Below are 23,109 nucleotides of genomic sequence, written 5' to 3' on the forward strand. Positions count from 1 at the left end.
TCAAAAAATCATATTGATAAACTTAATCTTGACCCCATCAATCCAAATTAAATTAAAATCTTAATTCTAACAACATTGTCGAGAGTAAGGGTTAGTTTCCATTGGATTGTGAATTTTTCTAGAAGTAGTGGTTTAGTTTTTCACTTGGTTGGATAAATTTGAGAGAAGTTTCGAAGACAAAGATCGATCTTTCAAGGGATGAGATTGTTTTAGATCATGTGTGTGAATAGGGAAGGAAATAAAGGTTTGCGTGAATGATTTTGTTTCAAATGAGAAGATGGGGGCTAAGACTATTGCTATAGAGAAGGGAGGGGGGGGGGGTTCATAAGCGACCCTAGCCATGTAGTATTGCGTCGGAATTTCGTTCACAACTTCACATTCAAACGTACTTCTATAGTTTTACCGGGAACTACCTCTAAATGTTTTTACATAATTACAATTTGATCCAGCAATGATTAAATTATGGTTGTTAGTCGAAAAAAGGAGATTTTTTGCATCATTGAGTTGATTATGCAGAGTAGAATATTATTGTTTTCCTTGACCAATTGAAAAATAAACAGGTATTGATAAACAAATTCTAAAAACTATCAGTTCAAGTATCATATATATAAACTTCATATTGATTTTATTTTCCTAAAAAATTTATTTTATTAATCAAACACTCTTTTATTCTTATGTAAATATTATGTTAACGGGAATTATTTATTGGTCATGCTGCATACATAAAATCTTAGACATGAACGATGTACTATATGTCTATATTCCATTTTATTGTGAAATTTATCACATATTATTTTAATATCCGTGCAATGCACGGGCAAGAAAACTAGTAACTAATTAATGTGGGGAGAAATAGAATACACTAAAGAAAAAGATGATCTAATTGTTGTCAAACCATGTTGAATTGATGAGACAACTTTAAAAGCACAATAATTGTGCGTGCTAATACGAAGTTATGCAGATTTTATTCTTTATCTTTAATATTAATAGTATATCATTTATATATTTATCAAATTAATAATATGGATTGATAATAGTATTTCTTTATTATGTTATTTTCTTAACTGTTTGATTTATGTTAGTCTCTTTAATATCCATTCTACATGTGTATATACTATTAACATAAATATGTATAAGCACCGCTTGGACTATTGTTTAAAAATATAGAAACGAAGCTTCTAACAAAATTAAACAGATCATTTATGTGACTCATGAAACACTGAGTTTAAATGCAAGGAAATAAATATCTACACCAATATATAGTTGATATACAATTTAGCCATGAAACAATCATTAATCTATGCTATGATCAAATTGAGAATGCTTTCGTCACTCGTCAAAAGAAAGGTGCAAACTTAATATAATTTGTATTATCCTGAAAAGAGAATATTGAGAAATTAGGAACCGACAACCTAAGCAACCTAGATTATTATACATACATTATAATTACAATGCAAAATTTGCAAGGATATGCTTTAAAGTTAAAACCGTGTCAATTAGTATCCAACTTGTATGGAATTTCCAAAAAATTAGAAGATTAGAGGAACCATATAGCAAAACAAAGTTAAAATAGACAAATTCTATCTTTTTTTAACCAACTGAATAATATATACAGCTTTATAATTATGATATTAATTATCTTTTAATTTACTATTTTAAATTTCTGACAATAATTTACAAAATATGGACTAATCTCTATTTTAACTATCTTTTTAATTATACACATAAATTATTAAACAAAAGGAATAGCCAATGAAATCGCTCCAAAGTAATATCCAATGAAATCACTCCCAAAATTCCTCTTTAAGTATATATATTGACTAGATTTAATGCTCGTGCGATGCACGGGCCTTTTGTAGTATTCTACCGTGTAAAATGTAATATAGGAAGGGTTTTAAAGATATCCTTACATTTGCTTAAAAAGCTTTCTACTAAAAAAAACTATTTAAAAATATCCTTATTTAATACTTGATTCTTTTCTATTCATGTATTAAAATTCTCTCAGGAATATTAGTCAAGCATTATGAAAATCATTATAATCATCTTAGATCTGGGTGGACTCCTTAAATAAATGAAAAATTTAAGAATTTATTTATCTATTCATGTGGGTTTATAAATGACTTGTCTTTATCTAGTATTCTACCGTGTAAAATGTAATATGCGGAGGGTTTTAAAGATATCATTACTTTTGCTCAAAAAACTTTCTACTAAAAAAACTATTTAAAAATATCTTTATTTAAATCCTTATTCTTTTCTATTTGTCTTAAAATTTTACCAGGAATATTAGTCAAGCATTATGAAAAGCATTATAATCATCTTAGATCGCTGGGTGGACTCCTTAAATAAATGAAAAATTTAAGAATTTATTTATCTATTCATGTGGGTTTATAAATGACTTGTCTTTATCTACTCATAGATATTTATTTTATCCATTACAAGTTTGTGACGGATGACAATAAGTGTATGGTGTGATGATGTCTAAGGATTAGTCCATCTTACAACTACCTTATTAGGCCTAAGAAGACTCTAGTTATCATTAAGTTCTTGGCTCTAAATTTTCACAATTAATTTATCAATTTCTATAACAATTTATTTTTATTATGAGCATGTTTGGCCTCGATTCTCAAAAATGGGTTTTTGCTTTTCAAGTTTAATTTTTCAAAAGCGTTTTTCAAAAGCAGAAGCAACAAATTGCTGCTTCTATTTCTATGGGCAAAAATATGGAATTTTAGCTTTTGAGAATTTTTTTTTAACTTTTAGAAAATAGTATGTTTGGCCAAAAAGTGTTTTTGAGGCCAAAAACACTTTTTCAAGCTAGGTCAAACACACACTATGTATCACATTTAAGCTTAAAAAAAGACTTGTTTTTAATATCATAATTTTGTAAGATTTCGTTAGAAAATGTCAGTGAACAAAATATTAAAGATGCTGTAAGAAAGTAATAATCGTCAGAAGTAAGCGACCCTAAGATAAATAAGTTGATTCATGTTGATTAATCGTATTATTGCTTCAAATACATTTAAGTGACCTAGTGTAAAAATAACAGTGATATTCAATTGTAATTCCCGTTGGTTTTAACAAATTGCTAGGAAAAAAAAAGAAATACTACTCCGTATAATGTTATTAGGTACTAATCAAGAAGTACCCCATAGAAAGAAGCTATTCTAAGACTAATGTTGGTATATGTGCTAAAATGCTAAACACAAATTTTCTTATAAGATGGGTATATCCGTCTTAAGTTTAAGACGGGGATAGAAGTATAAAAACCAAAAACAAAATGCATTGGGTAAAACAATAAATATGTCGTATATGCCCACGTGCTCTATCTACTAATTGACCCGTTTTAGTGTAAACACAGATAACGAAAACTTAATGAATGTTACATACATGTAGTCATAACTAATGCAATGACTTGTAATCGCTTGTTTTGGCGATGAAGATTATTTCTGATTCCTTATGCCCAGTGTTCGCCATCATGACCTCCATTATTGGTCGAAATCTTATGTCCATAGTCATAAATCCAAGCTTGGTTAATAAACCCTGTCCTAGACGATGATCATCCAACTGAAAAAATAAAACAAAAGGTAAATAATTTAATTTGAAAGTGTTTTGTTTTTAACTTTAATTAAACTTATATAGCCTCTCTAATTTTGGAAATTGTTTAAACTTTCTACATAGAACGGCGTGGGAACTCAAAAGAGCCCGCTTTAACTAATTCGGACGATATTTTCATTGTTTAGATAAAATTCATCAGGTAAATAAAAAAAACAATTACTTACATAGCATCGAAGGTGACACGGCTATCGCAACCCTATCAAAGATAAAACCTAACGGTTTCAACTAAAATGTAGCAGAGGCAGTTGAGTATCGAATCCACAGGGAGGTAAAGTAATTATCAGCTGTCTAATTCTAGTCTTAAAGTAACAATTGGGGGGTTTGTTGAATTGATTTCTAAACTACGAGATTTAGAGGAAAGAGAAATAAAAGTAAGAGCAATAAGAGCAGGAAAATCGGTTTAAACTATCAAGAAGAGAGGGACATGTCGGGATTTCGGTTCACTACGGTAGTCCAGTGACTCAGTTGTAAATGATTCAGACGAACTAATGTGAGACGGATGTTGAAAGGTTCTTTCGGTCCACTTTCTATCCTAAATTACCACCAACTTAACTTTCATTTCATTAGGGCAGTCTACTGTTCATAGCAGGCCTATTTAGTCCAATCTTTCGATCTAGGATTAATTTTAGCCAGATTAAAGGGTGACATAGAAGCGTGCACTCAACTAAGTCGAATAAATACAATTAAATTGCTATGGTGACAGGGTCTCACAACTAATTCATCTAATTCATTTACTACATCGTCACATTTCTACCGCAGATCCCCTAATCCCAACATGAAAGAGGTTTAGCTACTCATATTACTAATTAAACTAACAGCAATTAAGTTCTCAAAGAGAAACATTATGAAATAAACGATAAATTGCATAAAAGAAAATTAGGCAAAGGATAATCGAAGTAAACAAACAATTAAAAGCAAACAAATGATTAATTATTATTAAGAAGGAGAAAGGAATTACAATCCAAGCGAATCCGGCGTAAAGAACACAAAATCCGAGTGAAAACAATCCCAAAGCAAGGTTACTGTGAATGAAGAAAAAGTAACGTCACAAAGTTTATAAGATGAAAGATATCCTCATTAACCTAGTAAAGCGTGCTTAAATAGAAAACAAAATAAGTTTAGCGAAATAAACACTCACGCGGGCTAATTAAAGCCCATAGCCATCAAAACCACTCGATCGAGTGGATTAAAACCACTCGATCGACCAAATCCTCAGCCAAATCTACTCGATCGACCAGAAAGTCACTCGATCGAGTAGATGGTCTTTCTGCAAGTTAAGGGTCGAGTACAAAAGTGCTCGATCGACCATCTTGGGGTGTAGAAACCACTCGATCGAGTGCTTCATCTTCATTTCAGCTCAAGTCCGCCACCGAATGCCTCGTAATGCGTGCCACGACGCTTCCAAATGCGATCTCACTGAACAATCCCGTCTCCTCTAAATGCATGCAAAAAGGACAAAAAAGGGTACGATTCCACTACTTTCGCGTTCATTTCTACAAAATGGATAAAACGAACCAAGGTAGCCAATTCGGGGCAAAATACCATAAAAACAGTATGAAAATGCATAGAAATACGTGCTGAAATAGGCTAAAAAGACTATACATTAGGCACGTATCAAATCTCCCCAAACCGAACCTTTACTCGTCCTCGAGTAAACTCAAAACTAAACTAATGGAACGGAAATGATAACTCAGAGCTAGCTTAACTTGTCTACTTGAACCAATTTAATGCAACAAAAACTAACAGATAAAGCTAAGCAACCAATATGCAAACGAGTTATAAGTCGTTCGTAAGTATAGCTGACCTATCGACCTTGCAAGACCAACAAAATCGGACTCTCTCGTGGTCACTCTTCTCTCATGAAGCAAAGGGTGAATGTTATATGTAAAAGAGAAGAGAAGAGACAATCACTCACCTAACTGCGACCTACATAGCATGCATGCAACAAAAATGAAAGACAATTCAAGTACTAATGCACACACTCCAACCAATAATGTCCGTCACAGACGAGGGCTTACAAATAGTTTGGGAATAGTGAGGTTCAGGTGAGAAAAAGCAAAACATGTTATGGAAATGTGGAGGTAAAAGCGTCAAGCTAGTTCCTAACAGGACCATAATGAAACCATCCAAGTCTCAACTGACTGAAAAATAGAATACAAGTGCCCTTCATTTGGCACACAACTCACTAAACTCAAACACACTCTCCTCAAAAATATGGAATAAAGCGGAGGAGTCAGACGGTCACAAACTTCCCTTTTTTAAACACCGTCTGAAATAGCTAACTGAAACAACAATTTTTTTCTTCTTTCTTTCTTATGTTTCACGTTTCCAGCCTTTTTTTTTTTTTTTTTTTCATTTCCTTTCTTTCACGTCTTTTTCTTTTTTTTTTCAATACTCTTTTTTTTTTTCTTTTTCTCCTTCCATAATACTTACACCAACTCCGAAACAAGAAATACGGACCAAACTGCAATGGGAAAACATACCACAAAAGAACACACTAACTAGCTTGACTAGGCAGGCTTAGTTTGGGATGTAGCTAATGGGTCAAAAAGGCAGATTTGGCTAATGTGGAGCTAAATGGGTGAAAAATATAAGGAAAGGGAAATTTGCAAGCACCTCCCTGCATGTGACACCAACCACAAACCCGAATATGTGCATTTGACGAGAAATTGAATGTCATAAATGTGCAAAAAAGATGAACATGCTATGCAAGGAGTACTACTCTCAATTCCTAATGAACTGGTCATGAATGTCACCAGTTATGGGCTCTAAAACTCAGAATTTTTAAGTAGGTTGCCAATTTATCAGGTCAAGTCTAAACAGTCAGCTATATTTGAACAAAAACTCGTAGACTATGCGTATGACAAAGCTAATAACTATCAATAAAAGTGCAAGGCTCAAGCAAAATGACAAGTTATAGTGCAATTTCATCACGGAAATCGACCGTTCCGACTCAACCTATATGCAAAAATAAACGTGAAATTTTTGAATTTTTGAAATTTTCTAATTTTTTGGATTTTTGATGGAAAATAAAGAACAATGCAAGCTGAAAAGTAAACGTGAATGCAAAAACAGATGCGATGCAGACTAAAAGGATGCAATACCCTCTCCAAACCAAAATCTGGACAAACGCCCTCGTTGTCCTCCAAAGATACACCAAACAGATATATACAGGGGGAACGAGAATATACAACCAAAAAATAAAAACAATAAAATAAAGGAGACAAAATAAAAGAGTAAGAGATACATACAAAATACGAACTTCCCCAAAACCAAACGAAAATCCGGGAAGTGAGTAGACCAATAGCTACTCGTCGTCGTCACATCGCTCTCACGGCCAACCTCCACCCCCAGACTCGGGTCTCTCTCCTCCTCTCTCCTCCTCCGCTCCTCGGCAGCGAGCTCTTTTCACCGCCACCTCGGGTCCTCCTCCTCCTCCTCGTCAAAAACCGGTACTCCTCGGTGGGTACCTAAGAAGGAAGGGTGTGGCCAAATCTCCGGATCGGTCCGTGTCGCCGCAAGTGGTACTCGTGACAGAGGGTGTAAGGCAAGAGCCATGTCCTCTCCATACGAGCCCGACGCTCTTCAATCTCACGCAACAAATCAGAACGGGGCCCCCTTGGTCCGAGACCGCGGGCGCCACAAAGGGAGGAGGTAGTCTAAAAGTAGCCTGAAACCTGGCTCGATCAGTGTCTCGGTCGGTGGGAGGTGGAGTAGGAGTGGTAGTAGTAGTGGGAGTAGGGGTCGGATCGGGAGTAGCCGTGGAAGGCTGGGTACTCCCGTAAGGTGTGGACCCCTCTCCAGTCTCAAGTCGCCGCTTCTTGGCGGCAGGTGCATCAGGAGTAGGTCTGGGTGGAAGGTGAAGGAGAGGTAGTGGTGGCAGACGGTGGCCCTTTGCAACAGTAGGCAAGGGCTCAAGACGGGGGAGAGTCTGACAGGGTAAGTCAACAGACAAGGAGCCGTCTATCTTCCAAGTCTGGTAGTCTGGGGTGAGCCAATGCTGAGAGAGCATGGCGTCCAGACTCAGTAGCCTCTCTCCAGCGAGGTACTGCAAGTCACGAGGCCAAACGGGGAAAAGGCGACGGGCAAGAATGGTGGCTATGCCACCGCAGGCAATGGTCCCCGCCTCCTTCTTCCCCTGGCTCAAAAGGTACTGGGCGGCCAAGTAGGCAATGTTGAGGTTGAAGGGACCCTCGCAGTCGACGTTCAGGTAACCGCCCAGGATGGAGAGCTCGTTGTTGGTAATGTTGTTCGGCTCCTTTCGGCCGAAGATAGTGCTCCCCATCAGTCTAAGGAAAACACGGACAGGGGGTAGGTGGACCTGATGGAGCTTTCGCTCTGAAAAGTGGTCCGGGCCGGACACCGCCAAAGCCGACGGTAGACCTTCCTCGGGCGGCCAAGCCCGTAGAGGAAAGGTCAAGTAACCTACCAAACTCCCCTAGTGCCATCGGAAAGGTCCGGTTAAACAACCGGAAGGACACTGAAAGGCTCTCGGGGTCAGTCTCGTGTGTCCCGGGGGAGAAGGTAAAAGAGCTGAGAAACTCGAGGCTCAGCTCTAAAAAGGTACGGCCTCTCATAGTGATGAGGCCAGGCATCCCCGTGGCCCGTAGTAAGTCACAAACCGACTCGTAAATGCCGAGTCTCGTAAGCGCCGATTCCTCTAGAAATCGGGAAGGTACATGCACACACTTAAGCAGGTTATAAAATTTTGTACGGTGAAAAGCGTTGACGAATAATACCGGGATAATCTGGTGAGGGTCGAGGAGGTGTCCCCTCGGACAATGCTGATGAAGTAGAAGCGAAGCGGCACTGTAGAAGTGCTAGGAGCGGAAGTAGAGGTAACAGAGCCGGCGTAGCTCGAGATCGTCTCGACCCCGCCTCTGGAACTCAAGGCGAAGCTCGTGAAGCGACGGTGTGAGGAAACTGTGGTCGCTCAAGGCAACATGGCGATCACGGCGAGTCCGCCACAGTGTAAAAACAGGGAGTGGTGCGAGGTAGTGGCTACCGTGGTCACCGCCAAGAGGAACTAGCAAAAGATTTTAGATGTGGTGGTGACCGTAGAGGAAGAGGTAGCCTCGAATCGTGCTAGCAAACCGAGCTAGCCGAGTAAAACCGTCCCCGCACCAAACTAGGAACATAGGGGCTGCAGTGGTCACTAAAGTGGAGACACCGGCAACAAAGCAGGGCCACTGTCTCACTCGAGACGGCTAGAAATGGTACTAGTAGAAGGTAAAGTACTAGACTCCATCCCGTAATCAAAGCAAGGGGTATGATAAGAAAAACGATCGCTAACCGTGGCTAAAACAAAGATGTAAAACCAGATGTGGCAAAGATATAAATCCCTTAAAAGTCGAAAAATTCGACTCTACATCATAGAATTCCCAACAATCCTCAAACAAATTCGAATTACAAAGATGTAATGGCGATAAGGGACGAGTGGCGCTTAATTAACAAAGATCAAGTGAGAACAATCGAGGTTAATCAAAGCAATGCAAAGATATAATCGTCGATCAAAAAAAAAATTCGACTTAAACAACCCTAATCGCAGTTTCTGTGCAAAGGTTCAGTGAAAACATATCTAGGCATCGACGAGAGTGCGATTTCAGTTAACGATCAGCAGCAAAATCTCAACAAAGATGCTAACTAGGCAAGTTTCTGAAAAGAAATCAAGTGACAATAAAAATTCGACTGTCCTGAACTCAATCACAGAAATCATGTGAAATTCGAAAAGAATACAAATAACAGCGAGGAATTGGGAATTATGATCATCAAGCAGGAAAGATAAGGGCAACAAACACAATCAAGTCGAAAAGAATCGACTAAACAGGGATTTCGAACCCCTCTTTCAATTTCACCTCATAAAATTCGAATTAATCGAAATTAAAATGCAAGAGGAAGGAAGAAACACTTACTTGATGATAAAAGACCTACAAATGCAATTAATCTTCAAATAAACAAGCAATAATAGGTGATTTTTTCGAGCTAAAACCGCAAACCCGAAAACCCTCTTAAAAACGAGAAAATGAACACAAATTAAGGGGAAAATAAGGGGCTTTTGAAGATTAATATGCAAACAATGGAATGTAGGAAGCGGATTTGGTGATTTGGGTAAGAAATTGGGGATTTGGGAGAGTTGGATCGCAATTTAGGGTTTGTTAGACGAAAATTTAGGGGAAAATGAAAGTTAGAACAAAACAATAGAGTATAAGGCGAAAAACTCCCTATGTCCTGTTCATTTCACTCGATCAAGTGGTTTTAAACCACTCGATCGAGCACTTTTTTGCTTCAGTTGCTCGATCGAGTAGAATTCTACTCGATCGTGAAGTCTCCCTTTTTGCTTTACTCGATCGACCTGCAGGAGTGCTCGATCGACCATATTTTCACTCGATCGAGTACAAAAAGTACTCGATCGAGTTCTTTTCTCGCGTAATGCTCTTTAATTTCGTCTTTTTTTTTCCTTGGAATGCGTAAAGCTTCCCCAAACCTGCATAAAAACACGTGCAAAAATTTCCCAAAATACCAAATACGCATAAGAACAGTCTATAGTCTTACGTCTACGCTAAAAACTGTCTAAAATTAATTATCCTAATTAAAACGCAATAAAACAAATTCAAAAGAAATTCAAAAATTATCTATTACAAAGTGTTACACGGGGCATTTCCCCGCTTAATTCCCAACAAATTTCAGTAGCCCCTTGGTGGGCTCCTGACTGGAGGACGTCATCTCAGCAACATTGACTATCCTCTTCAACTTCCATGAGCATGAATTATCACTTGCAACGGTAGGAGGGGAGTAGTTCACATCCACGTAAGCGCGAACTTTCCTCGTCCTTGCTCCTTTATCACCAGCTTTGGCGTCATCATCTTCAATTTGATTGATAATAATTACACCATGTCCCTTGACAGCTCCTTCATTTCTTTCATCTGTACCTGCAGTAAGGAAAACAGACGAACTTTCCTCCTTTTTGCTCTCAGTCTGAGGCGGAGGGTTAACAATAGCATCACAATTCTCCAAATTTGCATCTGGAGTGTCAACAATAGGATCAATAGAAGAGAGAGCATTGCAAGGCTGGGCTTGCATGGGAGCTCTCCGAAACTTGGACTGATGAAAAATCAGCTCCTCATCCCCTACCTGGAAAGTCAAAGTCTTCCCCCCCCGACGTCTATAACTGCACGAGCAGTAAACAAAAATGGTCTCCCTAAAATGATAGGGGTGTGTGCATCTTCGGGGATGTCTAAGACAACAAAATCAACGGGAATAAAGAACTTCCCGATCTGAACAAGTACGTCTTCTACTGCACGTAGTGGCCGTGATAAACTACGGTCGGCCATCTGGACAGTCATGTTGGTGCAACTCAGCTTTGTCAAACCAAATCTCTTAGCTAGAGACAACGGTAAGACACTCACGCTAGCGCCTAAATCGCATAGCGCGTTATCAATCAAATGCATACCGATATGACAAGGGATCGAAAAACTACCCGGGTCTGATTGCTTAGGGGGTAACTTGTTTTGAAATAGGGCTGACCCCACCTCAGTCAAAGCTACTGTCTCACTATCATTAATAGTCCTCTTACGCGATAAAATTTCTTTCATAAACTTTAAATAAGAGGGTACCTTTGTCAGCAATTCAGTGAATGGCACAGTGACTTCCAAGCTTTTCAAAAGTTCGACAAATTTGCCGAATTGTTGATTGGCCTTTGTATTCTGCAGCCGCCTCGGGAAGGGAACCGTGATAGGTATCTCAAGTCCCTTGTTTCTCGCTTCCAATGTATCTTCCGGTGCAAGTTCTGTATCCTTTGGACGCTTCTTACCTCTCGAACGAGGTCTTTCCGGTGATATCTCGCTTAAACGAGCACTAGCAGGCTCTCGAATAAGCTTCCCGTCATCAATACTACTCGATCGACCAATTTCTTCATTCGATCGAGCATTTTCTCCTTCAGAATCAGTCGATCGAGTAATTCCCACTCGATCGACCAGCTCCACTTTCTGCTTCACTCGATCGAGTAGAATAACTACTTGATCGACCAGTCTGCTCTTCCTGTTCACTCGATCGAGTGGAAAAACCACTCGATCGAGCACTTTCGCCTTCAGTTCTACTCGATCGACCACCTGAAATCAGTCGATCGAGCACTTGCTTTGCCGTGACCTTATTTTCTTTGTCAGAACACTGTTCACCATCAGTTTTAGCCTTCCTCGGGTCTGATTTCAACACTTTCGGTCCCTCATAAGAAAGACCGCTTCTCAATTCTATCAGATTTACCGTCTCATGTGGATTCTTCTCGTTTTGAGTCGGTAAATGGCCCTGCTTTCTCGAGGATTGATTCGCGGCTAGTTGGGCAACTTGAGTCTCAAGTGCCTTTATGGACGCGTCCTTTTGTTGATCACTTGAGTTTCTTTGTTGATCACTCAGCTGAAACTGCTTTGTAAGGGCTTGCATCATGGACTTAAGCTCACTAATTTCACTCACCGCGCCAGAAGATGATGCACCATGGTTAGGAGGATTGAAAGACGGAGGCTTCTAATAGCCTTGTTGATTCTTATGTGGAGGAATATACGGCTGCTGCTGGTTCGGAGGAGCAGTAGGATTGAGCACATTTTGACTACTCCACCTCAAATTGGGGTGGACGTTCGGCTTGTAATAAGTGTTGTTCTGCCTGTAATGTTGAAAGGCAGCACAAGACTCAAAAGGACTAGGACAATTCTCTAAAACATGTCCCTCAGCTCCATATCTTCTACAGACGAAAGGACCGTCTCGAAACAAAGATTTACCCGATACATCCCTCCTTTTGAAGCTCCTCCCAACTCATATTTATCAAATCTTGCAGTGAGAGCTTCAAGTGCGGCTGCGATGAGATTCAAGACTCCTCCTTTGATTCCCTCCGGAATTCCCATACTCAGTTTTATGGGTGGCTAAGTCATCAATGATCTTCCACCCCTTAGTCTCTCCCATATTCTCAAAGAAATCGGCCACTAGCCGCAAAGATCCAAAATAGCCCTCTGATCGTCATACAGCCCGTTATAGAACTGATTACATAGACTCCACTTTTCGAAACCATGGTGCGGAATGGTTCGCACCAACTTCTTGAAACGGACCCATGCCTCATGAAAGTTCTCGTCAGGCCCCTGTTTAAAGCTCGTGATCTGAGCTCTAATGGCATTAGTCTTCGAGGCAGAAAAGTACTTTTTGTAAAATGCCAAAGCCAGTGAATTCAAGTCAGTTATCCCATGAGCAGCTCGGTCCAGATCCCTATACCACTCCCTTGCAGCATCACGGAGTGAGAAAATGAACATGGTTTCTTTTATCTGATCTGGTTTCACGCCAGTTGGTGGGGGTATGGAGCAGCAATAATAGATAAAGGTCTCCATGTGCTTAGCTGCATCTTCATTTGCAGCTCTCCCGAACTGATTCCTCTCGACCAAGTTGATATAAGAAGGCTTCGGTTAGAATTTTCTTGCCGCCCCTGGTAGTACAAATCCCTTATAGAGATTCGCACTGTTTGTACTCGAGGATCGGTAATGGTTGCTTCTTCGCCATTTCGGAAAGTCCGAGAAGTGACGGTTTCAACTGATGAAGTAGAAACTGGAGAGCAAGGTGGATCCTCCTCGAAAAGCTCGTTCTCGTAAAAGCTAGAATGAGAACTAGGCTCTTCCTCTGACTGTTGGTCTTGAAATAATCTCCTCTTTGCGCGCAAGGTTCTCTCAATCTCAGGATTGAATGGTAGTAGTTCACCACCCTGTGACCTGCGCATAAGAAGAAACTACAAATAGAATATAAGAATAGTTTAAGGAACGGACGCCCCTTAAATTAAAAGAAAGACTAAAAATAAACAACTAATAATTTAAACAATTGCCTCCCCGACAACGGGGCCAAAATTTGACACGGCTATCGCAACCCTATCAAAGATAAAACCTAACGGTCTCAACTAAAATGTAGCAGAGGCAGTCGAGTATCGAATCCACAGGGAGGTAAAGTAATTATCAGCTGTCTAATTCTAGTCCTAAAGTAACAATTGGGGGTTTGTTGAATTGATTTCTAAACTACGAGATTTAGAGGAAAGAGAAATAAAAGTAAGAGCAATAAGAGCAGGAAAATCGGTTTAAACTATCAAGAAGAGAGGGACATGTCGGGATTTCGGTTCACTACGGTAGTCCAAAGCTTGACTCAAATGTAAATGATTCGATTTAACTAATGTGAGACGGATGTTGAAAGGTTCTTTCGGTCCACTTTCTATCCTAAATTACCACTAACTTAACTTTCATCTCATTAGGGTAGTCTACTGTTCATAGCAGGCCTATTTAGTCCAATCTTTCGATCTAGGATTAATTTTAGCCAGATTAAAGGGTGACATAGAAGCGTGCACTCAACTAAGTCGAATAAATACAATTAAATTGCTATAGTGACAGGGTCTCACAACTAATTCATCTAATTCATTTACTACATCGTCACATTTCTACCGCAGATCTCCTAATCCCAACATGAAAGGGGTTTAGCTACTCATATTACTAATTAAACTAACAAAGAATTAAGTTCTCAAAGAGAAACATTATGAAATAAACGATAAATTGCATAAAAGAAAAGTAGGGCAGAAGGATAATCGAAGTAAACAAACAATTAAAAGCAAACAAATGATTAATTATTATTAAGAAGGAGAGAGGAATTACAATCCAAGCGAATCCGGCGTAAAGAACACAAAATCCGAGTGAAAACAATCCCAAAGCAAGGTTACTGTGAATGAAGAAAAAGTAACGTCACAAAGTTCTCAGTAGCAAAGTTTATAAGATGAAAGATATCCTCATTAACCTAGTAAAGCGTGCTTAAATAGCAAACAAAATAAGTTTAGCGAAATAAACACTCACGCGGGATAATTAAAGCCCATAGCCATCAAAACCACTCGATCGAGTGGATTAAAACCACTCGATCGACCAAATCCTCAGCCAAATCTACTCGATCGACCAGAAAGTCACTCGATCGAGTAGATGGTCTTTCTGCAAGTTAAGGGTCGAGTACAAAAGTGCTTGATCGACCATCTTGGGGTGTAGAAACCACTCGATCGAGTGGAAAAACTGCTCGATCGAGTGCTTCATCTTCATTTCACTCAAGTCCGCCACCGAATGCCTCGTAATGCGTGCCAGACGCTTCCAAATGCGATATCTCACTGGAACAATCCCGTCTCCTCTAAATGCATGCAAAAAGGACAAAAAAGGGTACGATTCCACTACTTTCGCGTTCATTTCTACAAAATGGACAAAACGAACCAAAGTAGCCAATTCGGGGCAAAATACCATAAAAACAGTATGAAAATGCATAGAAATACGTGCTGAAATAGGCTAAAAAGACTATACATTAGGCACATATCAGAAGGCATGTAGCAAACTTTTAGGCTCGAAATTACTTCAGTTTCGATGTTATTGCGCGTTGTAATTATATCACAAAAATTACCACTTATAATCATAAAATAAATTGATGAAAATTTTGATGTTTAAATCATAGGAACTCACCCGAAAATACAAAATGGTAATAGCATGTTGATCCATTTCCAGGCTTAATCCCTACAAAATAAAGGAACACTGACTACTAAGCACATAATTAGTATTAAAAAAACAAAGCTAAAAGGTGTTGTAACAAGAAATTAAAGATACCAAACTCCAATTATGGGAGAATTGAAGAACCGTGAAAGATGGTGTTTATTTATACACTAAGATTGTGTTTTGATTTAATCACACTTCTAATTCTAATGAAATTGGGAAGCTACAGCTAAGGGTTAATCAAATTGCTTTCAAACTCTATCATATGCATAATAGATTAATTAGTAGTTGTACGGTATTAATCATTCTATCATATTTTATAGTTTAGGGATATTCTCTCGTGTACCCCTCAGCTTTTTCATTTTCTATGATATATCTCTCTTGTCATGCAAAAAAAATTTGATTGTCAATAACTCTGGGCTACAAGTTCAGAATACGACAAACTTTTTTTCCAAATTGACCGTCTTTAAGAGGTCTTCCGTTTGAAAAAAAATTCACCGACGTCTGAACTCGTAGAAGGGAATTATGGTCGGTCAAAGTTTATTCGTTAAAAAATGTTTGACCAACCATAACTACCGGCTACGAGTTCAAAAAGCGGCGATTTTTTTTTCAAATTGGAGGCCTTGACGAGATAATTGGTTTGAAAAAAAATAACCGTTTTCTGAACTCGTAACAGAGAATTATTGTCGGTCAAAGTTTTTTTTGCGAAAAAAGAGGGGTACACCATAGAAAACTAAAAAGTTCGGGGGTACACGAGAGAATATCTCTATAGTTTATTTTAAAGCATTCTAGATAATTTGTAGAAGTTGCATACCATAATACCACTCAAATGAATTTTGCGAATGTTAGAGTCTCTATAATCGCTCGAAAAAAGTTTTCTTTAATAATATAGATAGATAGATATTGATATTGATATTGATGATTGATTGATAATCAATAATCAATGATACGCAATACATTTGGCATACTTTAAAAATTTGCGAAAGTTTTGAATTCAACTTCTTGTACTCTAAAAATTTGAATCCACCAAATTGAACCACGAAATTTCCATACACTTAAAACAATGGCGCCAAAAATCAAAATCCAAAAATTTCAACCTCCATTCCTATTGGTCAATCACAACAAACACGGATCGCCCTCCAAAACCCCAAATCTCACCCGTCAATTAAATCTAATCTCAACCGTCAATTCGCCACGTCATCGATCCATGTCCTTCTCAACTCCCACCACCTCACTATAAATACATTTCATTTCATTTCAAAACTTCCATCACATTTCCAAATCTCAAATTTTCACCTTCACTTTCCAAATTACAATTTAACAAAAAAATCAATTAAGAGAAATGGATTCAACTGGAGCAAAGGGAAAGAAGGGAGCCGGTGGAAGGAAGGGTGGCGGTCCAAAAAAGAAGGCGGTTTTGAGGTCAATTAAGGCTGGTCTCCAGTTTCCTGTTGGTCGTATTGGGAGGTACTTGAAGAAAGGAAGGTATGCTCTGCGTGTTGGTTCTGGTGCTCCGGTTTACATTGCTGCTGTTCTTGAGTACCTTGCTGCTGAGGTATAACATTCTTCATTTCCTTCTTTTTTCTCAATTATTTGTTTAATTCTTTGTGAGAGGTATTTTAATTTTTGGTGATTTTGGTTTGAAGGTTTTGGAATTGGCTGGAAATGCGGCACGTGACAACAAGAAGAACAGGATCATCCCAAGGCACGTGCTTTTTGCCATAAGGAACGATGATGAGCTCGGAAAGTTGCTTGCTGGAGTGACAATTGCACATGGAGGAGTTCTGCCGAATATTAACCCGGTGTTGTTACCGAAGAAGACTGCTGAGAAGGCCCTAAAAAAGCCGAAATCTCCATCCAAGGCTGCTAAGTCACCAGAGAAGGCTTAAGAGTTTACAGTAGTAGTTGATATGAGTTGGTTTTATTTTATTTGTGTTTGTTTAAGTTTAATGGTATATGTATGTAATGGTAGTAGTAGTATGAGTAGGCCGTTGAAGAGGTTTAATTAAGAATCTAGGATCAATAGCTGATTGATTCTGGAAACTGTTGTTTTAGTGTATTAGTCAAATATACCATCTTTGGGTTTTTGATTGTTGGGATATTCTCTCGTGTACCCCTGAACTTTTTCATTTTCTATGGTGTACCCCTCGTTTTTTTGCAAAAAAACTGTGACCGACAATAATTCTCTATTACGAGTTTAGAAAACGGTAATTTTTTTTTTCCAAACCAATTATTTCGTCAAGGCCTTCAATTTGAAAAAAAAATTCACCGCTTTTTGAACTCTTAGCCGGTAGTTATGGTTGGTCAAACATTTTTTAACAAATAAACTTTGATCGACCATAATTTCCGACTACGAGTTGAGATGTCGGTGAATTTTTTTTCAAACGAAAGACCTCTTAAAGACGGTCAATTTGGAAAAAAAGTTTATCGTATTATGAACTTGTAGCCAAGAATTATTGACGGTCAAAGTTTTTTTGCATGAAAAGAGGGGTATATCATAGAAAGTGAAAAAGTTGAGGGGTACGCGAGAGAATATCCCTTGATTGTTTATCATGCTAATTTCAGTTATTCCATTTGTTGTTTAATTAATTTGCTAGTCTTACCAAAAATCATACCTTCAATATTTGAAGAGTCTATAGATACCTATGAAATATTCAAGAGGGGGGTGAATTGAGTATCTACCACTTTTTCGACTTTAATTAAATATGGATTTGTATGATAGTTATACTTTGAATTTATCGATTAAATTCAAGTAATACAAATATCACACAATATTAAAAACAATAAAATAAGAGATAAATAAACTTGCACAGCGGATTTTTGAAGTGGTTCAGCTTCACACTCCGAAGCCTACGTCCACTATTCTTGATTAATTATTTTAGTACATTTCCACGGATTACAAAATAATCAACCCTTTTACAACTAACTATAGTTGTAATAATGAGTATCGTTAAACACTCGACTTCCTCTCGTTATAAAGAAAATAATAAGAGTATCTCAAATATTGTTTACACAATTGAACGAATAAGAGATAAATCTATGACCACTATTCTCCAAAACGATACTTGACAATTGTTGACTTGAGTAACACGACTTTTCAAAAGAAAACAATTTTTGCAATTAAAAACTTTTTAAAAGAAAAGACAAATTATGATCACAAATTATGTATCTTGAAAAGTTAATTTTAATGTGTCCTATTACCTCCTATTTATACTTGAGTAAATAAAAAATTTGTGGAGTACTAGATTTGTTCAACAAGTAAAACACATGCAAGTACATGAATTGTACCAAAGAATCTTTTTGTAAAAATCTATCAACAAGGACCACTTAGATAGAATTTAAATAAAATAAGAGTAGTTTTAGTTGTTCACAAATGCAACAACCATATGTCTTTTTTTTTTTTTTTTTTTACAGCAATAAATAGCATAGTTTACACAAGAACTCTCTGAGCAAGATTATGAGCTATCCTATTCACTCCTCTAGGACAGAAACTAAGAGAGCAACAATGAAAATGAGACGCAATAGACTTAATATCATGGATAATACAGCTGATAGATGCAATTGGCTTCTCCGCTCCCGCAGCCTGCAAAACCAAGTTAAGACAATCCGTAACAAGTCTAACATGAAGGTACCTCTCGTCCAAGGCCCATCTTAGCGCCATGATAGTTGCATGTCCTTCGGCATGCAAGGCAGAAGGGGCAAACGAGCGAGCGTGAGCAGTATTCCTTAAGATCCCATTACCATCCAATAAACACCACCCCATGCCAGCACTTCTATCATCCCTCCAAGCAGCATCACACTTGACGGTACAAATATTTCCGCACCCAGGTCCACCAACAATGCAATGGGAGAAGGAGTTTCTAATCCTCTTAGCTAACCCAAAATCAGGGGAAGAGTCCAGCAAGGACGCTCGCAGGAGGCTAGCATCCTTACTGCACACAACCTCCTTCATACACTGAATGTCACCCTGAATAGAAAGAAGAGCACTCATAGGCCAGGGGCGACGATTCTTGAAGACCATATCATCCCTGCAACACCAAATTCTCCATAGGGTAGCGATTAGAGGGAAAATGAGGGAGTTAGGATCTGGGCCACTTAGGAAATAAGTAACCTAGTTAATGACCCAAACTCTAGCATCAATGTCTACTCCTCCCGTGATTTTAAGACCTAAAGGGCAACCAAACCATAAAGCCTTTGCAAAGCTACAATCTCTAAACAAATGAGAAATAGATTCCACACAAGGAGAAGAGCCATCACAAAGAGTACAGGAGGAGCGCCAATTCATTTTTCGTCTAAGGAATTCAGAACCCACTGGAAGGGCATTAGCCATAAATTTCCATAAGAACACCTTTAGTTTGTTAGAGATAGGCAACATCCAGAGTTTAGATCTGCAAAAAGCCACAATTAAAGATCAGCAGTCGAGGTAGGACCATTGTTTAAGGCCATAGCAGCGACATAGTATCCCGACTTGACAGTGAATGCACCATGTTTAGAGAATTTCCAATAGAAGGAGTCATCCGAGGGTTGACACGGGATATAAGTTGCGAGTATTTTCTTTGTAACTCCCTCACCCGGATCGAAACCAAGAGAAGAGAGATCCCATCTCCTATGAGTATCATGAAGGTCACCAACCAGTAACGCTGGATCAATAGGAGCATCACAAAACTCCCCACAAAGATCATGAAGACTATCACCCTCTATCCATTTGCTCTTCCAAGCATTAAGACGAGAAGAAGATCCAATATTCCAAGCAATATTATTATAGATAAGATTGGATCCCCAAACAAGGCTTTTAAGAGCCCAAGACGACGCTTGGGGAGCCTTCCAACGGGTCTGGAATAAAATATCATCTTGAACACCAAGCTTGGGACCAATAACTTTACTGATAAGGCTTCCTGGAACACATAAGATTCTCCAAGCAGATTTGGCAAGAAGAGCTTGGTTAAAGCAACCAATATTACGAAGTCCAAGTTCCCCTTCACCCACAGGCCTACTAAGGAAATCTTTACTACACCAATGAATAGACTTATTATTTCTAGTTCGACTCCACCAAAAATGCACCATCAAAGACTGAAGTTTTGAAGTTACACTTACCGGTATACGAAATACCGATAGAGAAAAAAGAGATAGTGAAGACATAACAGAACGAATAAGAGTCAATTTACCAGCCGAAGAGAGAAGAATGTTATTCCAGGAGGATAGCCTTCGCTTAGTCTTGTCAACAAGAAATTTAAATAAATCCCTTTTAGAAGACCCAATACTCGTAGGTAAGCCAAGATAGTTGCCAAGATCACGCTTAGGAGCAAATTTAAACTCAGTCAAACACTTCTTGACCGTCATAAGTGAGCAATTTAGACTAAATAGAATGGATGACTTATCTTTATTAAGACATTGCCCAGATGCAGCACAGTATTCATCGATAATATTCATAAGAAAATCCAAATTCTCAAAGTCACCACGGATAAAGAAGAGTGAATCATCCGCAAACAATAAATGGGAGATTTCCGGCCCGTGCTTGCAAATTTTGATACTGTAACACCCCACGTTAATTGAAGAGGTTCAGTGATAGGCTTAAATGACTAGTGCTTAAAGGGATTGGAAGTACTACTCATATCAACAAAGTGCACTTTCTTTTATGGTCATCCATGTGAAAGAACTCCAAAGTTAAGCGTGCTTGACTGGGAGTAGTCTTAGGATGGGTGACCTCCTGGGAAGGTTTCCGGGATGTGCATGAGTGAGGACAAAATGCGCTATAAAGGACCCGTGTTGATCTGTGGGCCATGTACACCGCCTGGTGAGCTATCATAAGTAACCGCTCTCGACCCGGTTTGGGCCGGGGTATTACAAGTGGTATCAGAGCAACCCTGCGAACATGTGGTGATCGGAGGCAGTTGTTATACGCTCCTGGAGGCAGTGGTTATACGCTCCATTGTGATCACACACCTAGCGGGGGAGGATTCTGGGTTAGCGGTAATGCTCTCAGGCGCAACGAGGACGTTGCGTTCTTCAAGTGGGGGTGACTGTAACACCCCACGTTAATTGAAGAGGTTCAGTGATAGGCTTAAATGACTAGTACTTAAAGGGATTGGAAGTACTACTCATATCAACAAAGTGCACTTTCTTTTATGGTCATCCATGTGAAAGAACTCCAAAGTTAAGCGTGCTTGACTGGGAGTAGTCTTAGGATGGGTGACCTCCTGGGAAGGTTTCCGGGATGCGCATGAGTGAGGACAAAATGCACTATAAAGGACCCGTGTTGATCTGTGGGCCATGTACACAGCCTGGTGAGCTATCATAAGTAACCGCTCCCGACCCGGTTTGGGCCGGGGTGTTACAGATACCCTTAATGAGATAGCTATCTTGGGCATAGAGAATCATTTGAGATAGGACTTCCGTGCAAAGCGCGAAAATATAAGGGGATAAAGGATCACCTTGCCTAATCCCACAGCCAGGCTCAACTCTATCCATAGGAGCACCATTCATCAGAATTTCGTAAGACACAGATTCAATAGTTGTAGATACCCGTATCCGTCGATATTGGAATTTTTAGAGAACCCGACAAACACCTGATGATGATAGGACACATGTATTTATTAGTTGTCATTGTCATTATTTGGGTTCGTTTTACGATGTAGAATGAGCGTTGTCGACGGAGTATTTTATTAATTTAAATGATATTTAAATTAAAGCTTTTTTAAGGTGAATTCGTTTTATTTTTATTTTGAATTTATTTTCTCAAATTTATTTTATTGAAAATAAAATAAATATTTGATTTGAAAAATCATTTTATGAATGTATTTGATTTAAAAAATCATTTATTTTAATGTGTTATTTGATTTTAAAAATCGATTCAAAAATCGAAAAGAACTCGTTTTAAACACGCGTTTTGGAGCTCGATTATAGCTCGGTTTTTGAGCCCGTTTTCTTTACGAGTTGGCACGAATCTCGAGTACACTAACCAACCTAAGCCTCTACCCATCCAACCCCAGTTCGAACCCCATAACCACGGCCCAAATCCCGTCCTAAATACCCCCAAACAGCCCGCATACACAAAACAGCCCCCCTGTTTTGCGTGCTAAATCCACGGCCCAAACCCGCTCCAAATACCACCAAAACCCGTGCCCATTAACCCTAACCCATACCCTAGTATCCTACCCATATTACCTTAGCTTAACCACCAAGAAAACCCCTCACAAAGCCTCTCAAACCCTCACAAAAGCTGCTGGACAGCAGCTATGTGCAAACCGAGCCCGTCTGCCTCTCCCCTCTAAAACCCTACCTTAACTCCTTATAAATACCCCCCCTTAACCATACATTCATTACTCTAAGCTCTCCATACATACTACCTTCACTTACAAGCTTTAAACTCCAGAAACAAACCCTAATTGCCTCCCAAAAACCCTCGACAAAACCGACTTACAAACTGAGAATCAGTTTGTGTGTCCTCTTGGAAACCGTTTGTTCAACCATCAAACCTCCATTAAAATTCGAGTTTTTGTTCCAAATTAACCACACAACATCCATCTACATATTAGACAAAGATTTACGAGCCAAATTGCCCTTGAGAGTACACGAATTCCCTCGAAAAACAGAGTGTTATACACTCTGTTTTCGCGGCTTTTCCTGTCTGTCCAGTTCTGTTTGTGCTCGTTTTTCGTACCCAATAACCCAAAACGAGCAAGGATTGTTTTAAGATATATGTTCTCCTCTCTTTCTAGTTTTCAAAACATCTTTTAAATCGAATTTTCACTGTGAAACGAGAGAGAAATCGCAGTTTGAAAGTTGCTGTCCAGATTTGCAAAAAACGTGTTGTTTGCTTTGTTTCTTCGTCGACGACGGCCTCTCGAGATAAAATCTACCATCGATTATGACCCAAGACGGTGTCAACGATACATGTAGGTTGAGGGTGCATCAAATCCTCCTCTTTCCCCCTTTTATTTCGTTTTTTATGTTTGTTTTCTTATAGTTC

General features: G+C 38.9%; 2 protein-coding genes across 2 annotated transcripts; one reads left to right on the forward strand and one right to left on the reverse strand.

Annotated features, from left to right (window-relative positions):
• The first annotated feature begins 16,411 nt into the window (after positions 1-16,411).
• On the forward strand, positions 16,412-17,239 carry LOC141626583 (histone H2A-like). The gene is made up of 2 exons (XM_074440304.1): positions 16,412-16,695; positions 16,787-17,239. Exons 1-2 carry the CDS (start codon positions 16,483-16,485, stop codon positions 17,027-17,029), a joined length of 456 nt encoding a protein of 151 aa, XP_074296405.1. The 5' UTR covers positions 16,412-16,482; the 3' UTR covers positions 17,030-17,239.
• Positions 17,240-18,570: 1,331 nt separating this feature from the next.
• Positions 18,571-19,470, reverse strand: LOC141628467 (uncharacterized). The gene is made up of 2 exons (XM_074441608.1): positions 19,325-19,470; positions 18,571-19,168 (listed from the first exon to the last, which is right to left on the reverse strand). Exons 1-2 carry the CDS (start codon positions 19,468-19,470, stop codon positions 18,571-18,573), a joined length of 744 nt encoding a protein of 247 aa, XP_074297709.1.
• Positions 19,471-23,109: the final 3,639 nt, after the last annotated feature.

This window comes from Silene latifolia, chromosome Y (assembly GCF_048544455.1).
Source record: "Silene latifolia isolate original U9 population chromosome Y, ASM4854445v1, whole genome shotgun sequence".
NCBI lineage: Eukaryota > Viridiplantae > Streptophyta > Magnoliopsida > Caryophyllales > Caryophyllaceae > Silene > Silene latifolia.

What these genes read in the sequence shown, in the direction of transcription:
- LOC141626583 (XM_074440304.1), top strand. Translation starts at nt 16,483, where the DNA reads ATGGATTCAACTGGAGCAAAGGGAAAGAAGGGAGCCGGTGGAAGGAAG. An exon ending in TTGAGTACCTTGCTGCTGAG is followed by an intron (nt 16,696 to 16,786) that starts GTATAACATTCT and finishes TTTGGTTTGAAG; the next exon opens with GTTTTGGAATTGGCTGGAAA.
- LOC141628467 (XM_074441608.1), bottom strand. Translation starts at nt 19,470, where the DNA reads ATGGCTAATGCCCTTCCAGTGGGTTCTGAATTCCTTAGACGAAAAATG. An exon ending in AGCTTTGCAAAGGCTTTATG is followed by an intron (nt 19,169 to 19,324) that starts GTTTGGTTGCCC and finishes TTGGTGTTGCAG; the next exon opens with GGATGATATGGTCTTCAAGA.